General features: G+C 34.2%; 1 protein-coding gene across 6 annotated transcripts in view; it reads left to right on the top strand.

The window, feature by feature from the left end:
- The window catches only part of FAR1 (fatty acyl-CoA reductase 1), a 78,152-nt gene that overhangs the window by 45,413 nt on the left and 15,698 nt on the right, over positions 1 to 17,041 (top strand). For 5 of the 6 annotated variants that reach the window (XM_029956646.1, XM_029956645.1, XM_029956648.1 and 2 more), the window contains 7 exons: positions 1,230 to 1,405; positions 7,513 to 7,692; positions 10,148 to 10,325; positions 11,351 to 11,395; positions 11,510 to 11,628; positions 12,521 to 12,588; positions 14,084 to 14,255. In XM_029956646.1, the coding sequence (XP_029812506.1) occupies positions 1,230 to 1,405; positions 7,513 to 7,692; positions 10,148 to 10,325; positions 11,351 to 11,395; positions 11,510 to 11,628; positions 12,521 to 12,588; positions 14,084 to 14,255 (938 nt within the window). Of the gene's footprint in view, positions 1 to 1,229; positions 1,406 to 7,512; positions 7,693 to 10,147; positions 10,326 to 11,350; positions 11,396 to 11,509; positions 11,629 to 12,520; positions 12,589 to 14,083; positions 14,256 to 14,567; positions 14,740 to 17,041 lie in introns of all 6 variants that reach the window. The other variant, XM_029956644.1, reaches the window with a different exon arrangement.

Here is a 17,041-nt window from a genome sequence, read left to right as displayed (position 1 = left end):
AAATGCTCTTTCACTTCCAGGTGGTTATACATGCTGCTTTCTCTGTCTGGAACACTGTTCTTCTACTTTATAATCTCTGGTCCTTCCCTAGTTCAATTAGTAGTTCAATATATTTCTCATATACAGTCCCATAACACTGTAATATTACCCCTATTTTATTACACTTAATACTGTATATTAATTATTCGTTTGTCTGATTTTTCCAGTCAGACTCTAAATAGGTTGAGGCAAAGATTGTTGCTTTGTTTTCCCAGTGTCTATAAAGTGCCTGGCTCATCTGAAGTACTTAGTAGATATGTAATAATTAATATAAGAACACATTAATATTGAAGTCACTAGTTAACAGTAGTGGGAGGGAACACTTATATACATTTAGGAAGTGAAAGTGAACATTATATATACTGTATAGACTTTCTTCTCAGACTGAGAATCTCTGCTTAAACTGCAAGTGTGCACTTTAAATGAAGTGGAGAGTCAACGTGTAATAGAGGAGTGATCTGGAGATGGCATCAGTGTTCTTCTGTAAAATCTAGGATGAGAATTTAAATTTGACTCAAAACTGCCTGCCTTTACACTGTAATCATTTTGGGGTCTAACTGAATCTTTAGTTAATTTATTCCCTCTGGAATATTTAAATAATATTGAATTTTCAGGTTAGAATCCTCTATATATGATATTTCTCAAGTTTGTCCAGATTCTGATCTGCTTATTTGCTTACCTATATTTTTTTCCCTTCAACTTTTTTTTTCCCTTAAAAATATTTGATCTCAGATTTTAAATAGACTGTGAATAATGGTATTGTGCTGTAATCTACTGAAATGGAATAAAACTAAAATAAGATGAAGTGACAAATTAAGATCTGGATTTTATAAATCTGAATGATCATTTTAATCATTGTCCTGATGTAAATACTGCTTAAATCTATTCTGAGGGACAATACAATCTAGTCTGCAAAGGCGTGGACAGTTCAGATTTAACCCTGCAAACTACCAGCTCTGTGTCCTTGGCAAGTTTCTTAACCTCGCCATATCTCAGAGTCCTCATCTGTAAAATGGGGATGATAATGTGGGATTCATAGGTTGTTTTATAAACAGAATGATGGCAATTAAGAATAGCAATTTTAGGATGAATGTACTTGAAGTTTTAAGAATAGCGATCATTGGTGGGATGCTAATGGGTTTTAGAACGTTGAAAGATATTGCCCTAAAATATTTTTTCCCCTTGGATAGCTCTTTGACAGACTGCGAGATGAAAATCCAGATTTTCGAGACAAAGTTATAGCGGTCAACAGTGAACTCACCCAACCCAAACTGGCTCTTAGTGAAGAAGATAAAGAGATCATCATAGATTCTATCAATATTATATTCCACTGTGCAGCTACAGTAAGGTTTAATGAAAATTTAAGGTAAGTAAAAGTATTTTTATATTTGAACTTCAGCATAGTTAAAAGATCTACTTGAATTCTTTTTAGTCAAATTGTTTTGAAAGTGATTTGAAACTTTGCCCTGTGTTAATTGTAGCTTTCATTAACCTAAAGAAAAGAGTTTTCTCCTTGTTATCAGTTTGAAAACATTGGATAGCTAGTGTCTGTGTATTAGAAGAAGTTGGCATGAGTTTAAGTGTAGGGCAGGAAGTACAGAGTAAAAAAGAAATTTACTTTCAGTAGGAGTGTTAGTCTTAACAACTAATAGTGTTTGTTTCCTCCTCCCTCCATTTTTTCAGAAGCCTGTACCCCAGTGGCTTTATTTTTCTACTCCATCTGAAAGTTAGAAAAAAATTAGGCTCATGTTTTACGGTATAAGATAAAATGGCTTGTGAACTTAAGTCATAGCTTGTTTTTGTTTTAAAACTTGGTAGCAATGTTAGGGACAGGCTACATTGGACCTAAATTTAATTAGAGAAATAATTTGGACTTCTGTCCAGATGTCTGTTTCAAGAAAAAAAAAACATCTAAATGTTTACTATAAAAAAAAAAACTAACAAATATGCATTTCAAATAATGGTGCTTACTTAAAGGATTCTTTTTGATGGTATGTTCAAAAATACCATTTTATAATGTTAATCTAATTGTATAGTCAATTGTATGCCAGTTAAAATGGGTTTCACAATTACTTGAAGGCCTTTTTAGAATGTTTTTAAGTTAAATTTTGATTATAAAGAGTTTTGAGATTATTTCCCATAAAGTCTTCTAATAAAAGTATATACCTTAATTGATACTATATATATAAAACGTGACAGTTCAGTGCCACAGCATTAAAATATGTTTTGCCAATATTCTAGGTGAGGACACTGTAATAGTCACTTACATTTCTTTAATTGTACTTTATAGTTTTCAGGGTATTTTTTCTTGCATTATTTTATTCTATGCTAATGTTACCACTGTAATATTGTGGGCAAGTCCATTTTATACTTGAGGAAGCCGAGGTAGCACTGTGTACCAGAAAGGACATGAGCTTTGGAATTACGTACCTTAGATTTAACTTTGACTTTATCTTTTATTATCTGGTGATAATGATTTATTTACTTTTTAGTTGTTGCTCTGCAGCTGTTATGTGTGCAGATTCAAAAGTGACAAAAGAATCTTAGTAGAGCTATGGTAGAATCTCACTTTCCTAAAAGTTGTATGTACATGTATGTGTATTTAGATACGTCTTTGTACTTGCCACTTATCTTTGGATAGTGTGATTACAGGTAGGTTTTGAGTATTAATAGTTAGCCTAACAAATATTTCCACCCATAGTTCTAGCTTTCATTATTTTCCATAACCAAAAGAAAATTCACACAGCCTTATGAAACTGTTTTCAAGAAAAAAGTAAATATTTACTAGCTAATTGTGCTGTCAGTGCTTTTAAAGGGAAAATTGATTTGCAGACAGGCAACATTAATTAGGGTGAAACTCCTCAAAGTAACTCTTATGAGCCAGATGTTCAGGGAAACTTTTCTTTGTCTCTCTCTCTCTCTGTATCCTCCTCAGGGTAAACGGGGCTATGATTAATGAAAAGGAAATCTTTTAATTATTCTTTCTTTTACTAGCAATCTCATAGTGGGAGGGGAATTATAAACTTTTTAGCCTTGTCAAGGCATCTATATTTACTGACCTAACCATAGTCATTACATTGAAATTCAATTCAAACAAACATTGAAATGATGTTTTCTGTGAAGGAGTTATAATGGGTATTAACATGTAAGTGGTAATACCGCAATGGTAGATTTGGGCCATACGTTCTAAAATACCATAGGTTGGTATGTAATAACTGCTTAAAAAAAGTTACTCTTTATAATCATTTCTTAAGTTGACTCAAATAAAAAAATGGCACAAAGCCTTTATTGCCAGGGCAAAAAATAACCAAGATTTTACTTCCAATATTATACACAATATTTTGGGAGAAACCAAGATAAATTGCACAGAGATCCTGTTTGCAAAGTCCATATAGTCTAATAAGGGAGATAGATTGCTTAAATAACCATAATATAGCATAGAAAATAAGGAGTTACTGAAGAGCATACATTAAGTGCTGTAAGGATTGAGAGGTGGTTGAGCTCATTTAGTTTTAGATACGGTGGTTTATAAACCTTGAGATGGGAAAATGTGGGTATCAAGATTATGAATTTTAAAGAAATACTGACATAAGGAAGATGCGGAGAGAGTGATATTGAGGATAATGAAGGGGATTTCTTAAATAGTTGATCCTGGGCTTTGGTGCCCTTAAGGTAGTAACAAGGAAAGTGAAGGTCAGAGAGGGCCTGTGGAGTTGAGAGTAAAAGAGTATCAAGAAACTGGTGTGAGATTTCAGAGATGCAGCAATTTGAATATGTGAATATGTGAATATGAACTTACGAATATGAGAGTAGGTGTTGAGAGAGAGTGGAAGTAAAGATGGATGATGAGAAGAGATCAAGAAGCTATTGAGTTTAAGGGCATCAACTCTCCACTTCGGAATGCATTATGAATCTCAGGAATTCTTGGGAAATGTGTTAAAAATGCAGAATCTTAGGCTATACTTGGAAAATTCAGACCCTCTGGTTTGGGATATTACCCAGGAATATTAGTTTGTAGCAAGACCTCTGGGTGTCTTGTTAAGATTGAATAATAGGTCCCTGGACATCTATGTTTGTATCTTCATTAAATTAAAAAAAAAAAGCAGCAGTAGTGATGAGATCTCATTTAGGAAGCATTTTCTCAGAAGTGGGGAAGGGGAAAAGAGATAACAGAATGGCCTACGGAGCTTATTTAAAATATAGTTTTCCAGGTTTCAATTCAGACATTACAAAGTGTGTGAGGATGAGGTCCAACAATCTACATTTCTTCTTCCTTTTTTTTTTTTAAATGTTTATTTATTTTGAGAGACAGTGTGAGAGAGAGAGGTAGCATGAACAGGGAAGGAGCAGAGAGAGGGGGAGGGAAACAGAATCTCAAGCAAACTCCGTGCTGTCAACCCAGAGCTCAATGTGCGTCATGATCTCGTGGAACTGTGACCTGAGCCAAAATCAAGAGTCAGACTCTTAACTGACTGAACCACCCAAGTGCCCCAATCTACATTGTTAATAAGCTCTCAGGTGTCGGTCATGGCAAGCATGAACTCTCTGGTGTAAGGTCTTAGGAGTATTATCAACACAGATTTTGTATAATTTTTTTTAATGTTTATTTTTGAGAGAGAGACAGAGACAGAGTACCAGCAGGGGAGGGACAGAGAGAGACACACACACAGAATCAGAAGTAGGCTTCAGGCTCAGAACCCGACGTGGGGCTTGAACTCATGAACCATGAGATTACAACCTGAGCTGAAGTCGGATGCTTAACGGACTGAGCCACGCAGGCACCCCATCAACGCAGATTTTGAACAGTCCAGAATGTCTGTACGAGACAGATGAACAAGAAAATTTATTGGCAGTTAAAGTTGAGTTCTTTCTTTTTTTTTTTTTTTTGAAATGGCTTCTATGTTTGAATTAATGACAGGGATTATAATTATAAAGATTTGTTCGTTTTGCCCCCTCCTCCAAAAGCTAATGTTATATAATGTTATGTTATATATATATATATCATGTATACTTATATATATTTGTTAGTATTAAATGCCTTCTGATCTAACATGTCAGGGTCTCAGCCTGAAGTTCAATTGGAGTAGAAATTGGATGGTGGTAGAGTGAGATTATTAGCATTGCAGAGATACTAAAAGTTATGTGGGCATAGTAGCCTTCAGGTTTGGGCTCTCAGATACAGGAGTAGTTGACAGGTACAGAAGTGTTCTCTCTGAAGTTATTCCTTATTTTCAGTGACCCAGAAATTCTGTCACCATCCTCAGGAACCTGTAACAGAAGATCCTTTGTATACTGCTCACAAAACATTATTCTCTCTAATTTCATTGTTTTGCAAATACAAAAGAAAATAGCATATTGCCTTACAGTCTAATGGACTGTATCTTCTCTGTGAAATGTCTTTTTTGCTGGAATTCCATTTGAGCAGGTTTCCCTACCTCCGTCAGTCGTCAGTCGAGATAAGGAAGAAAAAAGATACACTCCTGATTGTAAGATCTCAAACCAATTATTTCATTAAAAAAAAAATCCTTTTCATATGTTTTCATGAACCCTTGGATACTAATAAAAGAAAAAATAATGCACAGGAGCTTTTCTTTCATGAATTATTTCTTGTTCTTGGTGACCCAGAACTTGTTGTCCTGTCCTCAGGAACCTGTAACAGAATATTCTTTGGACACCTCTTCCAAAACAGTACCCTCCCCATCCCCATTGTTGTGCAAAGGCGATAGACATCAAAGCCCTGCTTTAGAGTCAAGTGGACCAGATTCAATCAGTGACCTCTCCTAACCTTTTAAAAGAATAATTGGATTTTTTTCCTTCTTAAACACTGAAAATGTAAGAATTCTGGAAAGTACTTAAAACCATTGATTTAAAAAAAAATTCTTTTGTTGTCTATCTTTGAACATAAAATGTAAACATAGGATTTCTGATATAGGGAAGCAATTTCCACATTTCTAATTCTTTTCATAGTTAAAAGTTTTTGTAATGTGATGGTTAAAATTGTGTAGTTTCCTAGATACAGTAAATTTAGGGAATTTTAATATCTTTCTTTGAAAAATTAGGATTAGGCCAAGTTTTTCCTCTGAGATAATTTCAGTAGGCTAACTAGATTAGTAATTATATCCTTTCTGTATTTCCTGTTACTACTTTGTCTTAATCTTTTTTGGATCAGTTCTATCCATGTAGTCACCAGCAATGTATTACTTTGCCAGTTTTAGCACTGTATTACTGGTATTATATCAACTTTTTTCCATTCAAATAACAAGCCATAAATATTTAGTAGAAAGTTTAATAGAAAGCAAAAACTACCCACCATCTCATTACCTTTAGTAATATTTACTGAATGCTTGTTTTAATACCGATTGAGGAATAATGCTAAATACTTGTAAGCTTTTTATTTAATTTTATACAAATCCTAGTAGGTAGACTTCATTATAGTTCCCATTTATAGGTGAGGAAACTGAGGCCTGAGTGCTTGACTGATGACGCAAGGTCACCCAGTGCTAGGTGATAGGTAGGGCAGGTCAGAATTTGAAGCCAGGTCTTACTCCAGAGTCTTGTTCTTAATCCTGCTTAACTTTCTATAATGTGTATATTTTAAAAATATTCGTGCTGATTTCCCATGTTTTTATAATTGTCATATAATTATTTTCAGTGACTTTTTTTTCATTGTGATAAAAATACCTACTTTGTTGAAATTTATTCATTTCATTCGTAGTGAATATTTAGGCTCTCTAGGCTTTTGCTATTACTAGATGATACTTCATTGATTAGTTTTCTAAATATTTACTTTCGCATTTGTGAAATTATTTACTTTGAATAAATTTCAAGAACAAAATAATATATGGATCATTTTTGAATCTTATAAAATGTACCCATTTTATTATAATACCCCTTTGAATTTTGTAAGCTAGTCTTTAAAAGTGTGGATTAATTACTACATAGGGCAATAAGCGTATTCTTGATTATATGTTAATATAACTTTATGTTTCCAAATTTTCTTTGACTGTTTACCCTTATTGGTGACTCTGCCGTAGCATTTTAAAATTACTTAAACCATTCTGCTTTCTTCTCCTTTGTAATTCCATATCCTGAAACAGTATACTTCTAAAAATTAAAGTGGAAGAGAAGTCTAACATGACTTCAAAATTATGTATAAAAGCCAAAGACTGAAGTTGTCTGTGCTTATTTCTGGGTTATCTAAAATTTTTAATTGGTACTTTTAATTTTTAAATCCTACTATGAGGTTTATTTTATAATCAGAAAATCGTTTTTTTTAAATACAATGGATAGAATGGATGCTCTTTATATTGAAATAAAATACACAAAATCAGACCTATGGAATCAGTTGTAAAGAAACAAAAATCTCTCTCTTCCTAATGGAAATAAAATTTTTTTAGCATGTGAAATCAGTTACTTTTGAATTTTTCACTGGGAAAGCTTCCCAATTTTTCATTGTCACTTTTTGTTTTACAGAGATGCTGTGCAGTTAAATGTGATTGCTACACGTCAGCTTATTCTCCTTGCACAACAAATGAAGAATCTGGAAGTATTCATGCATGTATCAACAGCATATGCCTACTGCAATCGAAAGCATATTGATGAAGTAGTCTATCCACCTCCTGTGGATCCCAAGAAATTGATTGATTCTTTAGAGTATGTTTGTTTTAAATCTATACACACTTGCTTTGATCCCAAAACTTTGGAGCCGAAGTTTTATCTATTTATATGTATCTGTTGGTCTATTTCCATTTCTCTCTCTCTCCATTTCTGTCTCTCCACCTACATGTATGTATACATTTATCTCTTCTTATTCAACAAATTGTGTGCTCTCTTCTTCTTATTGTATAGATTTATATCTGCACAACTGATGAAGTCAGGATTGAGCTTGCATTTTTGATCAGGCATGATCAAAATTGGAGGTTGGAGGAAGGTCTCTGAACAGCTCATCTATGGTATTAGGGCCTCTGTTTTCCAGGGAGTTAATCTAGCAACTATAAGAAACGCCTAATACCCATGGAGTCTATTGACTGCCTGTTCAATCACAAGGTTCTAAATGATTTAAAAAATTACCCTTTTTACCCCCAATGGAGTATATCTATAGAGAGACCTTAAATTATTAGAGAATCAGTCCCAGTCCTTTAATTGATACTCCTAGTGTTATTGTTTGTCATCTTTCTGAGGTCTAGGACCCTATCAGCAATTACTTGTATTTGATAGAAGTGTATTTGTAAGTGAAGTCTGCATGGCCAAGACTTCATTTGCTTCAGGCTGTACTTTCTCATAAGTGAAACAAACAGGATCAGAGCAAAAACACAAAGTAGGGTCTTTTCTTCTTTAATGGACTGGAATTATAGAAAATACTCATGTTCATCATATCTAAACATAATTGTTAACCCTCATATAATAGCCCCATGGGCTTTTTCTCTTTTTATCTTGTCTGTTTCCCATAGGCCTCCTTTCTTCCCAGAAATCCTACCCACTTTCAGTTATTGTCCCCTGCTTTCTCAAATTATTTTCTTTGAAAGGGCACTATAGAGTATTCATTGCTCCTCCAAGTTTTCTCCTAAAATAAGCACATAATAAGTCTTTTTCTTTAAGGCCTTCCTGCTAATCAGTGGGAGGAAGCATATAGATTATAAGAAGATAAATAAAATAAGAATGGGAGCTTACCAAAACATTCTTATAATTCCCTGGTTTCTGTTTTGTAACTCCATTTCTTAGATGGTCCCAAATGTTTACCTCATGGTCTCCACAGGGCAGTAGTCAGAAACGTTTAGTATCTCAGGGAAAACTTGAATGCAGAAGTTAATGAAACTTTTTACTTTTTCTCTTTTTAGCAATTGGTATATCCTGACATCTAAGTTTCTGAGAAAGAGCTTATAACCTAATTCTGTACCTCCTTACTTTGTTTACAAAGAAATGTAGCTAACAGATCATTGTAGAGTAATTCATGGATTGGCTCTGTGAACTCACTCCATTGAGACGTCTTCCTGCCTCATGTCTCCTTGGTTTAGCCAGTTTGTTGTTGTTGTTGTCGTTGTTGTTGTTTTAACTGTTCCATTTTTTAAGATTCCTCTCCACTGTGGAATTTTTCCTAAATTGAGTAGCAACCTCCCTTCAATATTGTTAGATTCTTTTTCTTCCACACACAAAAAGTACTTTCATATACAGAAGAAAACTTACCTTAATAATTTCTGTTTTGTGCTTCCTCATCAGTTAGTATGGGTATCTTTTGAGTGTGACAGTACACTGAGTGTACAAGTCTGTGTAACATTGTAAGCGGTAAGAAAGAGTATCTGCAAACAGGTACATACATACTGGAACTGGAAATGTAAAATTGGAAAGACCATGGATATCACCTAGTTTATCACCCTCCTTTTATATATGATCAGAGTGGATCTTTTCTTCAGAGATACTGAGAAAATTAGAGGAATTTTGTGACTTGAGAGTTGCTAGTTGAATTTTCATAGCATGGTTCAATTTATTTTGATCATTTACCTTAGTATTTGTTAGTCTCGTTAGTAAGAACATAACAGTTTTTAGTGCTTTACATGAACTACTTAGATCACTAGATCTTTTATATTAATTGTAAAGGTATGTTAATTGCAACTGTTTATAATGAACATAATTAGCATATTGTGCTGTTATGGTTGTTATATACAGGTCTATAATTCCTAAACTGAAATCTAAATTTTGGAATTTATTTGGACTTCAGAAGGTCTATGTGTATTATTTAATATGAAATAACTAGATCTGGGATAGCACCCCTGATCAAACACATGTTTGAATATTTACCTAAGTGGTATTTTTTATAAGGCTGCAAATCAGTTTTGAGATCAGTTATTGCTACCTACCATATTATTTACAGAATAACTCTTGGTTTTCAGACCTTTTTGGATATAGAAATTGTTTATAGGAGATTTGGACTTGTACTTGATGTTTAATGAAAAAAGTAAGATTAACTTCCTTTTTTTTTTTTTTTTAGTAAAAATTGTCAATCATTTGAATCAGAGCAATGGATACGTTTGAATATGCAAAGTTTAAGTGGTTTTGACTTTTTAGTAAAACATCTGAAAATATTTTTGCATGCAATTTCCTTGTTAACCAGGTGGATGGATGATGGCCTGGTAAATGATATCACACCAAAATTGATAGGAGACAGACCTAATACATACATATACACGAAAGCATTGGCAGAATACGTTGTACAACAAGAAGGAGCAAAGCTGAATGTGGCGATTGTAAGACCATCGATTGTTGGTGCCAGTTGGAAAGAACCTTTTCCAGTAAGTTCTTAGAAATCTTTGTAAATAATGGAATTGAGAATTATAAGTGTCATCTTTGTATAAAAAGACTTGGCAGTTGTTTGAGATAAGAGCAGGTGTTATTTACTGTGCGTGGCTTACTGTGGCAAAGTTGTCATAAAGACACTTTTATTGGTACTTTTATTTGTAATATAAAATGTAATGAAATATATAGAAATGCAAATAAACATTTAAAAAATCTTAACTAAAAATTAAATTAAAGGCTGTGATGCTGTCTGAAGTCAAAGCAGACCTTACCTTATGCGTTTTCTTTGTTATCGACCTAATACTGGACTCTGACACATCAACATTTGTCGGCTTTTAAAAGTATTTACTGATTAGTTTCCCTTGTGGAGGTGAAGGGAATAGAGCTGAAAATACTCAGGATCTTATTTTTACTTCATTTGCTTTTCAGTACCAAAAAGAAAAGTCTTCCAAGGTGTATGTAGGCTTCTCCCTGTATAGATCTGAAGCTAAGAAAGGTATAAGATATTTATATGATAATTTACAGTATTTGTGAATCCCTGGAGTAAGAGAAAGCAGATATAAACTAACAGATGAATTGATTTAGGAAAAATCAAGGCCTCTGTAATGGTAGGAAATATAGTCTCTTTTGTTGCTTTGACAAGTGTTCTCTTTTCCTCTGTTTTATTCTGAGGAGGATTTCCTTTCTCCCCCCAATCTCAGTATGCAGCCTCAGTAAATAGCACAGAATCAAACTTGTACAAGTTTGATTTAGCTAAAATGTTAGACAGGTATAGGCTCCTTTATATAAAATTCTTGTTGTAGAGAATTAATTAATGGAAGAGGAAATAACTCTAAAAATGACTTCAGAGAAGACTGCTTTTGTTTAGGAAGGAGAGAGAGATCCTGGCCTGCATCTAGTCTTATTTTTTAGGTTTTAGAAGAAAACTGCTAAGTATATATATGGGATTGTAGATTTCAAATAATAAGTCTCTAGTTTTATAATATTTCTAAGCTCACTCTATTTTTAATTTTTGTGTTAGGGATGGATTGATAACTTTAATGGACCAAGTGGTCTCTTTATTGCGGTAAGTAAACCTTTTGATTGATTTAACATTCTACATATTTTTCTGTTTTCTGTATATCTTATATGTGCATTCTGGGTTATATATCTTAAGGTGTTGTTTTTAATTTCAACAAAGGCAGGGAAAGGAATTCTTCGAACAATGCGCGCCTCCAACAATGCCCTTGCAGATCTTGTTCCTGTAGATGTAGTTGTCAACACGAGTCTTGCGGCAGCCTGGTATTCCGGAGTTAATAGGTATATGAGGTGACAATGTCGCTTGTTAAATGTATAGTAACTGCACAGGGAAAACAGAGCTAATGATTAATGTTAATTAATCCTTACCAGTATATATAGGTATTATCACTTTGAATTACAAGAACTGGTTTAATTACAGGTAATATAGTAGTTCATTAGCTATAATTAAGAATTAATGTTAATTTTCATATACTGCCTACAGGATGGGGGGACAAGTTCATTTGGGATTAAAAATGAGAAAACCTCAAACCCTGCCACCCCCTGATTTAATCCAAACTAAAACTTGGTATAAACGCCATATATAAAAAATCTGAAACTCTCAGAGAATGGCTTATATGTATCAAATATGGCATACTAGAGCAGCTTGAATCAGCTCAGGCCTCTTTTTAAAGGGGAGTAGTAGCATTTGCAGGTAACTCTTAATATTTTTTTTCTTAGTAAACTGTCCTTAAGTCTATATTTTATATCTCAAAAAAGAAGAGATATGGTTTTATGTGTATATTGTTTCTGGTAAAAGAGAACTCAGTTTGTAATTTTTTAAAACTAGAACCTCTGAGATGGGAAGGAGATTGGATGAGCTGTAGTTGTTTGTCATTGTTGTTTTTCTTATATTTAAAAAAAATACTCCTGCTAATACAAGGAAGAAAAATATGAAAAGAAAAAAATGTTGTATTTTCTTATAATAACTTTTTTGGTAAGGGAGGGGAAAAGCATAGTTCTAAATAGTCCTTCAGACACAAAAATTAATTCTTCAAGGTCAGTTTTTAAAATCATCAATGTAGAAAAAGGACCCATCATCCTTATGTCTTTCCAGCTGAATATTGTATAAGATTTAGATGGGATATGTCTGGCCTCTTTTCACGTTTCATTGCTTTGATCTTTGTCTTTGCAGACCAAGAAACATCATGGTGTATAACTGTACAACAGGCAGCACTAATCCATTCCACTGGGGTGAAGTTGGTATGATTTTACCTGTGTTTTTGAATGTTAGAATAAATCTTAAAGAACTTCAAATGTTCACTGAGTTTTTATGTTAGAACACAACCATGAGGCGTTAAAGCCTCTGAGTTACCATTTTATTATTTTAATTGCCACATTAGTCCAGTACTGCCTTGTGATCCTTGGCAGTAGTTCACAAATTAAAAAATATCCTGCAGAATATTCCCTCCTTGGCCCACTCTTATCTGACTCTTACTATTTTTCTGCTACTGTCTGCAGCAACCCTCACAGATGCCCGTGGCAATGAAACAGGGCTTTTTCCCCCTCCCTTGTGGGTATTCTCACTCCTGATGTTGTTTATCCACAGGCAATATCCCTTCCAACTACAAGAGTTGTTATATCACAGGAGCTAGCTAGCTGCCCCAAGAGTAAAGAATTCACGAGTTAGCAAGAAGGATACATTTTTGCCAGAATATTTTCTATTACATTTGTTAGTCTGTTTAAATTCACAAATCCAGAGTATGTATACTGTGTTGCTTGTTCTAAATTGGCAATAATAAAACTTAAAGCTTATTGAAATTGAATAATTTTTTAGCTATTTATGTTTTCAAATTTAAAGTAAAATATATTTATGGCATTGATTTAGTAATAGGCCTTATTTAATCTCTCATTGAACAATTTTTGTTACCCTTGCAGAACAATTTTGATTTTAAAGTAAATCTTTATGTCACTTGTCCTAGGGTTTTTCTGTGGCATTTTTATTTCACTTTAAAGATTGACCACTAGAGCATATGAGAAAAAAAACAATCTAGGGTGATTTTAATTTTATGATAATTATTTAAATAGTATTCTTTTCAGAATTTTTAAACACTGAAATGAATTAGGTTTTTTCCTAATCTCTCATTGTAAAGTTTAGTAAAAATAAAGTTGAACTTTATTTTTAAGTGGATATCTCAATATAGCCTTCTATTAAAGTATTAACATAGACCATAGATTTGATTGTGTTGATATTGTATTAACTAAATAAATTACAGAAGTTAATTTTGGGTTGTTTTAAGCTTGTTGATGTATGTTAATTTGAGCAACTTATTTATTCATAAGCAAAGGATGATGATTTTCCCTTTCTTTTTTAAGTAAGTACAGTAATAAGAATCTGGAAAGAGGAACAGAAAGAAAGAAGCTATCATGAGAGGTGAATTATAGAAAGTGACATTGTAAACTGACATAGGTAAAACATTAAAAGGATTTTTTAAGAGTGAATTTTAGCAAAAATTCATTCATCTAATTAAAATGAATAAATAGTGGCAGTCCTAAACATCCCCCTTGCCCCCTGAGTTCAGCAGTCTAATACCCACATTCTCTTAGCTATTACCGAGAGTAGAAAAGTTTGATTTTTAACTGAGCGAACTCTGACATCTTTGGTAAAATACTTTGCTTTGTAAAAACATGATTTTTGTTTTTCAAAACTTCATTACATGGTTATTATCAAAGCTGTTACACAACTTTTCTTCCTCAGAATACCATGTAATTTCCACTTTCAAGAGGAATCCTCTCGAACAGGCCTTCAGACGGCCCAATGTAAATCTAACCTCCAATCACCTTTTATATCATTACTGGATTGCTGTAAGCCATAAGGCCCCAGCATTCCTGTATGATATCTACCTCAGGATGACTGGAAGAAGCCCAAGGTAATGGTGACTGGCTCTGTCTTATCTGTTCCTCTGACTGTTAAACAACCCATGCTTACACTAAAATGCATATGAATTAACTCTGTATTTGTTTATGCTTATGATAAGGCTTAGTGGCCTTTTGTGAATGAGAAGACTCTTGAATTTAAGACTTTGTCAGAAAAGCAAAGGTAGTATTGTCACTCACTCTAATTTATTCTAAAGTTTGGATGATAAATTATTGTCGTGTGCTGAATTCTAGGTCTAACTTTAGGTATTTTTTCTGAATAACAAATAACATTCAAAATGCTCTGACGCTTATTTTTCCTACAGGATATTATCTAAATCATTCCTTCAAGATGAATCCTTTAAACCAAGTATTCAGGCGCCCCAATATTAAGTTGTATTCCAACAACTTATTGCTTCATTATTGGAAGGGTGTCAGACATACAGTGCCTGCATTATTGCTCGATCTTGCACTCAGGTTGACAGGTCAGAAACCGTGGTAAGAAGAATAGCAGTAAATACACCTCTGTATTGGTAAGGTGGTGGAGGCTTGCTGGAGAGACAAAAAGTCTGCTAGCATGAGCTTTACCTTTAGAGTTACTAACCTGAATAATCACAATCACAATCAGGATACTAGGACATTTCTTAGAAATTGAGGCTATTTGAGGAGACTGTGGATCTCATCTTATTGGGCCATCGATCCTTCAAAATCCCGTAATAGAGGAAATGTCCAGCATCAAGGTTGTCATTGTTATTATAAGCTGAAATTGAGCCCGTCTCTCCCCTTTAAAAACTTAGAGATGAGTCTATAGGGGATTAAGGGTAAAATGTTTTGCTCTGGGTGGAGTGTGCAGTTTAATATGAAAAAAAGTAGAATGCTTCTGAAAATTTAATTGCTCGAAATACCTCAGCTGCCCATTCAGCTTATAATATGGTAATTACAGTTTTTGACTAATTTTCCAGGTTGAAAATGTCATAGTTTAAAACAAAAGTTAACAAATGAAAAACTTTTCTGTTTTCTTATGGTTGTTATATAGCCTTTCTTTCTTCTTTTCTTTCTTATTGAAACTCCACAGACTTAAAATCCTCCCCTCCCACTGTCTTTACCAGAATTTTAGTGAAATGTACCACAAATATATATATATTTTTTAACTACATTGGCGTTACAGTGGAGCCTTTGATTGGAGAGTTCAGGATTTGAGTATTTATGTATAAAGAAGATGCTGATTCCAGAACTTCCATCAACTGTTCAAAAAATAAAAGTGAGGTATCTGCCAGTTATAGTGTATCAGGATCTGAGTTACTTGTAGGGCTTTTCTGTGGATTCAGTTGTCCGTTACGTTCCTAACCCAATATGTTAAATATTGAGATATGCGAGAGGTGTTGAACGACTTTAGACTAGGTAAAGAAATATTTAATGGAAAAAAGATCAAAAATATATCAAAATTATTTTCAGGTTTTTCTAGAACGATCTGTGAAATACAGTATTTGTGATTGGCATCATTCTTTCATGGCTAAAAAGCAAATGTAAATTTATGAGTGATGGCATTGCATGCTTGCTTGATAGTAATAAAGTTATTGCACATTAGAGCAGAAAAGTCAAAACCAGGTCCAAGAAAGTAAAACCGGGTGAATATAGCCTGCCTGATAGAGTAAAAGGGGCTTAGTAACCTTGAAAAATGGACGAATAGCAAAGTTTATTAAGTCATTTATAGTAGGTGTGGCTAACATAGCAAATTATCTCAAACTTAGTGGCTTAGAACAGCAGAAGTTATTTTATCATTTCTTTCAGTTCATTGTCTTAGGTTCAGGAATTCAAGAGGACAGTTTTGGCTTGGGAGACTTTCACAGGATTGTCAGAGTCAGATGGATCTGAAGGGGGCAGGCAGCGGAGTACCTTGTCTCACTGTCTCTTCATAAAATGGCTTCATAAAATCTCTTCCTGTAGTGTCTTTTCAAGGACTAGTGGTAGCTTTAGGGAAATGGACTGCTTACCTGGTGAACGAAGGCTTCAAGGAGAAGCATTTCAGCTGGCAGGAAGAAGAGCCGGGGGCTTCTGACCTACCTATGGAAATCATACAGCACTCCTACCACCTCATTGTTTCAGTCACAAGCCAGTCACATGCCTCCGAGAGTCAAGGAGAGGGAATGTAGAGAATGTTCAAGTGAACATTTGCAAGAATGTTCACTTGAATATGTAAAATTGAGCAAGTGAGTTGAAAGGTATTGTTGAAGCCGTTTTGGAAAGTGCAATTGGCTATGGTCAGCCGCCTGGCCATGCCAGTTCATATTCCTCCCTTGTGGAGGATACGTTTACTTCTTCCCCCACCAAGACCTTCCTGGCATCAGCTTGAAGCCACTGTTGGGTCAGCTAAATCTGGCGCAATTGCAGATGAGGCTCTTTAGGAGTGGTTTTGCAGATATAGTTCCTCAAGTATTGGTCTGAAAACCTGTGAATTAAAGTAGTAAGTTACCTGCTGCCAACACACCCAACATGGACCAGCATAGGAAAATGCTGGACAAGCATAGGAAAATGACTAGACAATTTTGTGCAGTCACTGGTCTGTAACAGTTTTGAATTCCAGCTAGGCATGTTTGATGGTTTCTTAATTAGGGTTCAGTCCTACTCTCTGGTTGTTCTATGAGGCTCTTGGCTCTGCCCTATGAGTCATCCTTCTTTTTTAATTTAAAAAAAAAAAAAGTCCTGTGTTTGCAACTGAATCATCTTCTTACCCTACTTCTTGCCCATAAAAGGTTGTGAGTCCCTAGGGCTGGGATCAGCAAACTTTTTCTGTAAAGGG

Source organism: Suricata suricatta, chromosome 11 (assembly GCF_006229205.1).
Source record: "Suricata suricatta isolate VVHF042 chromosome 11, meerkat_22Aug2017_6uvM2_HiC, whole genome shotgun sequence".
In the NCBI taxonomy this organism is placed as follows: Eukaryota; Metazoa; Chordata; class Mammalia; order Carnivora; family Herpestidae; genus Suricata; species Suricata suricatta.
The sequence above is the reverse complement of the archived record's forward strand: the minus strand, read 5'-3'. Positions and strand labels throughout refer to the sequence as shown.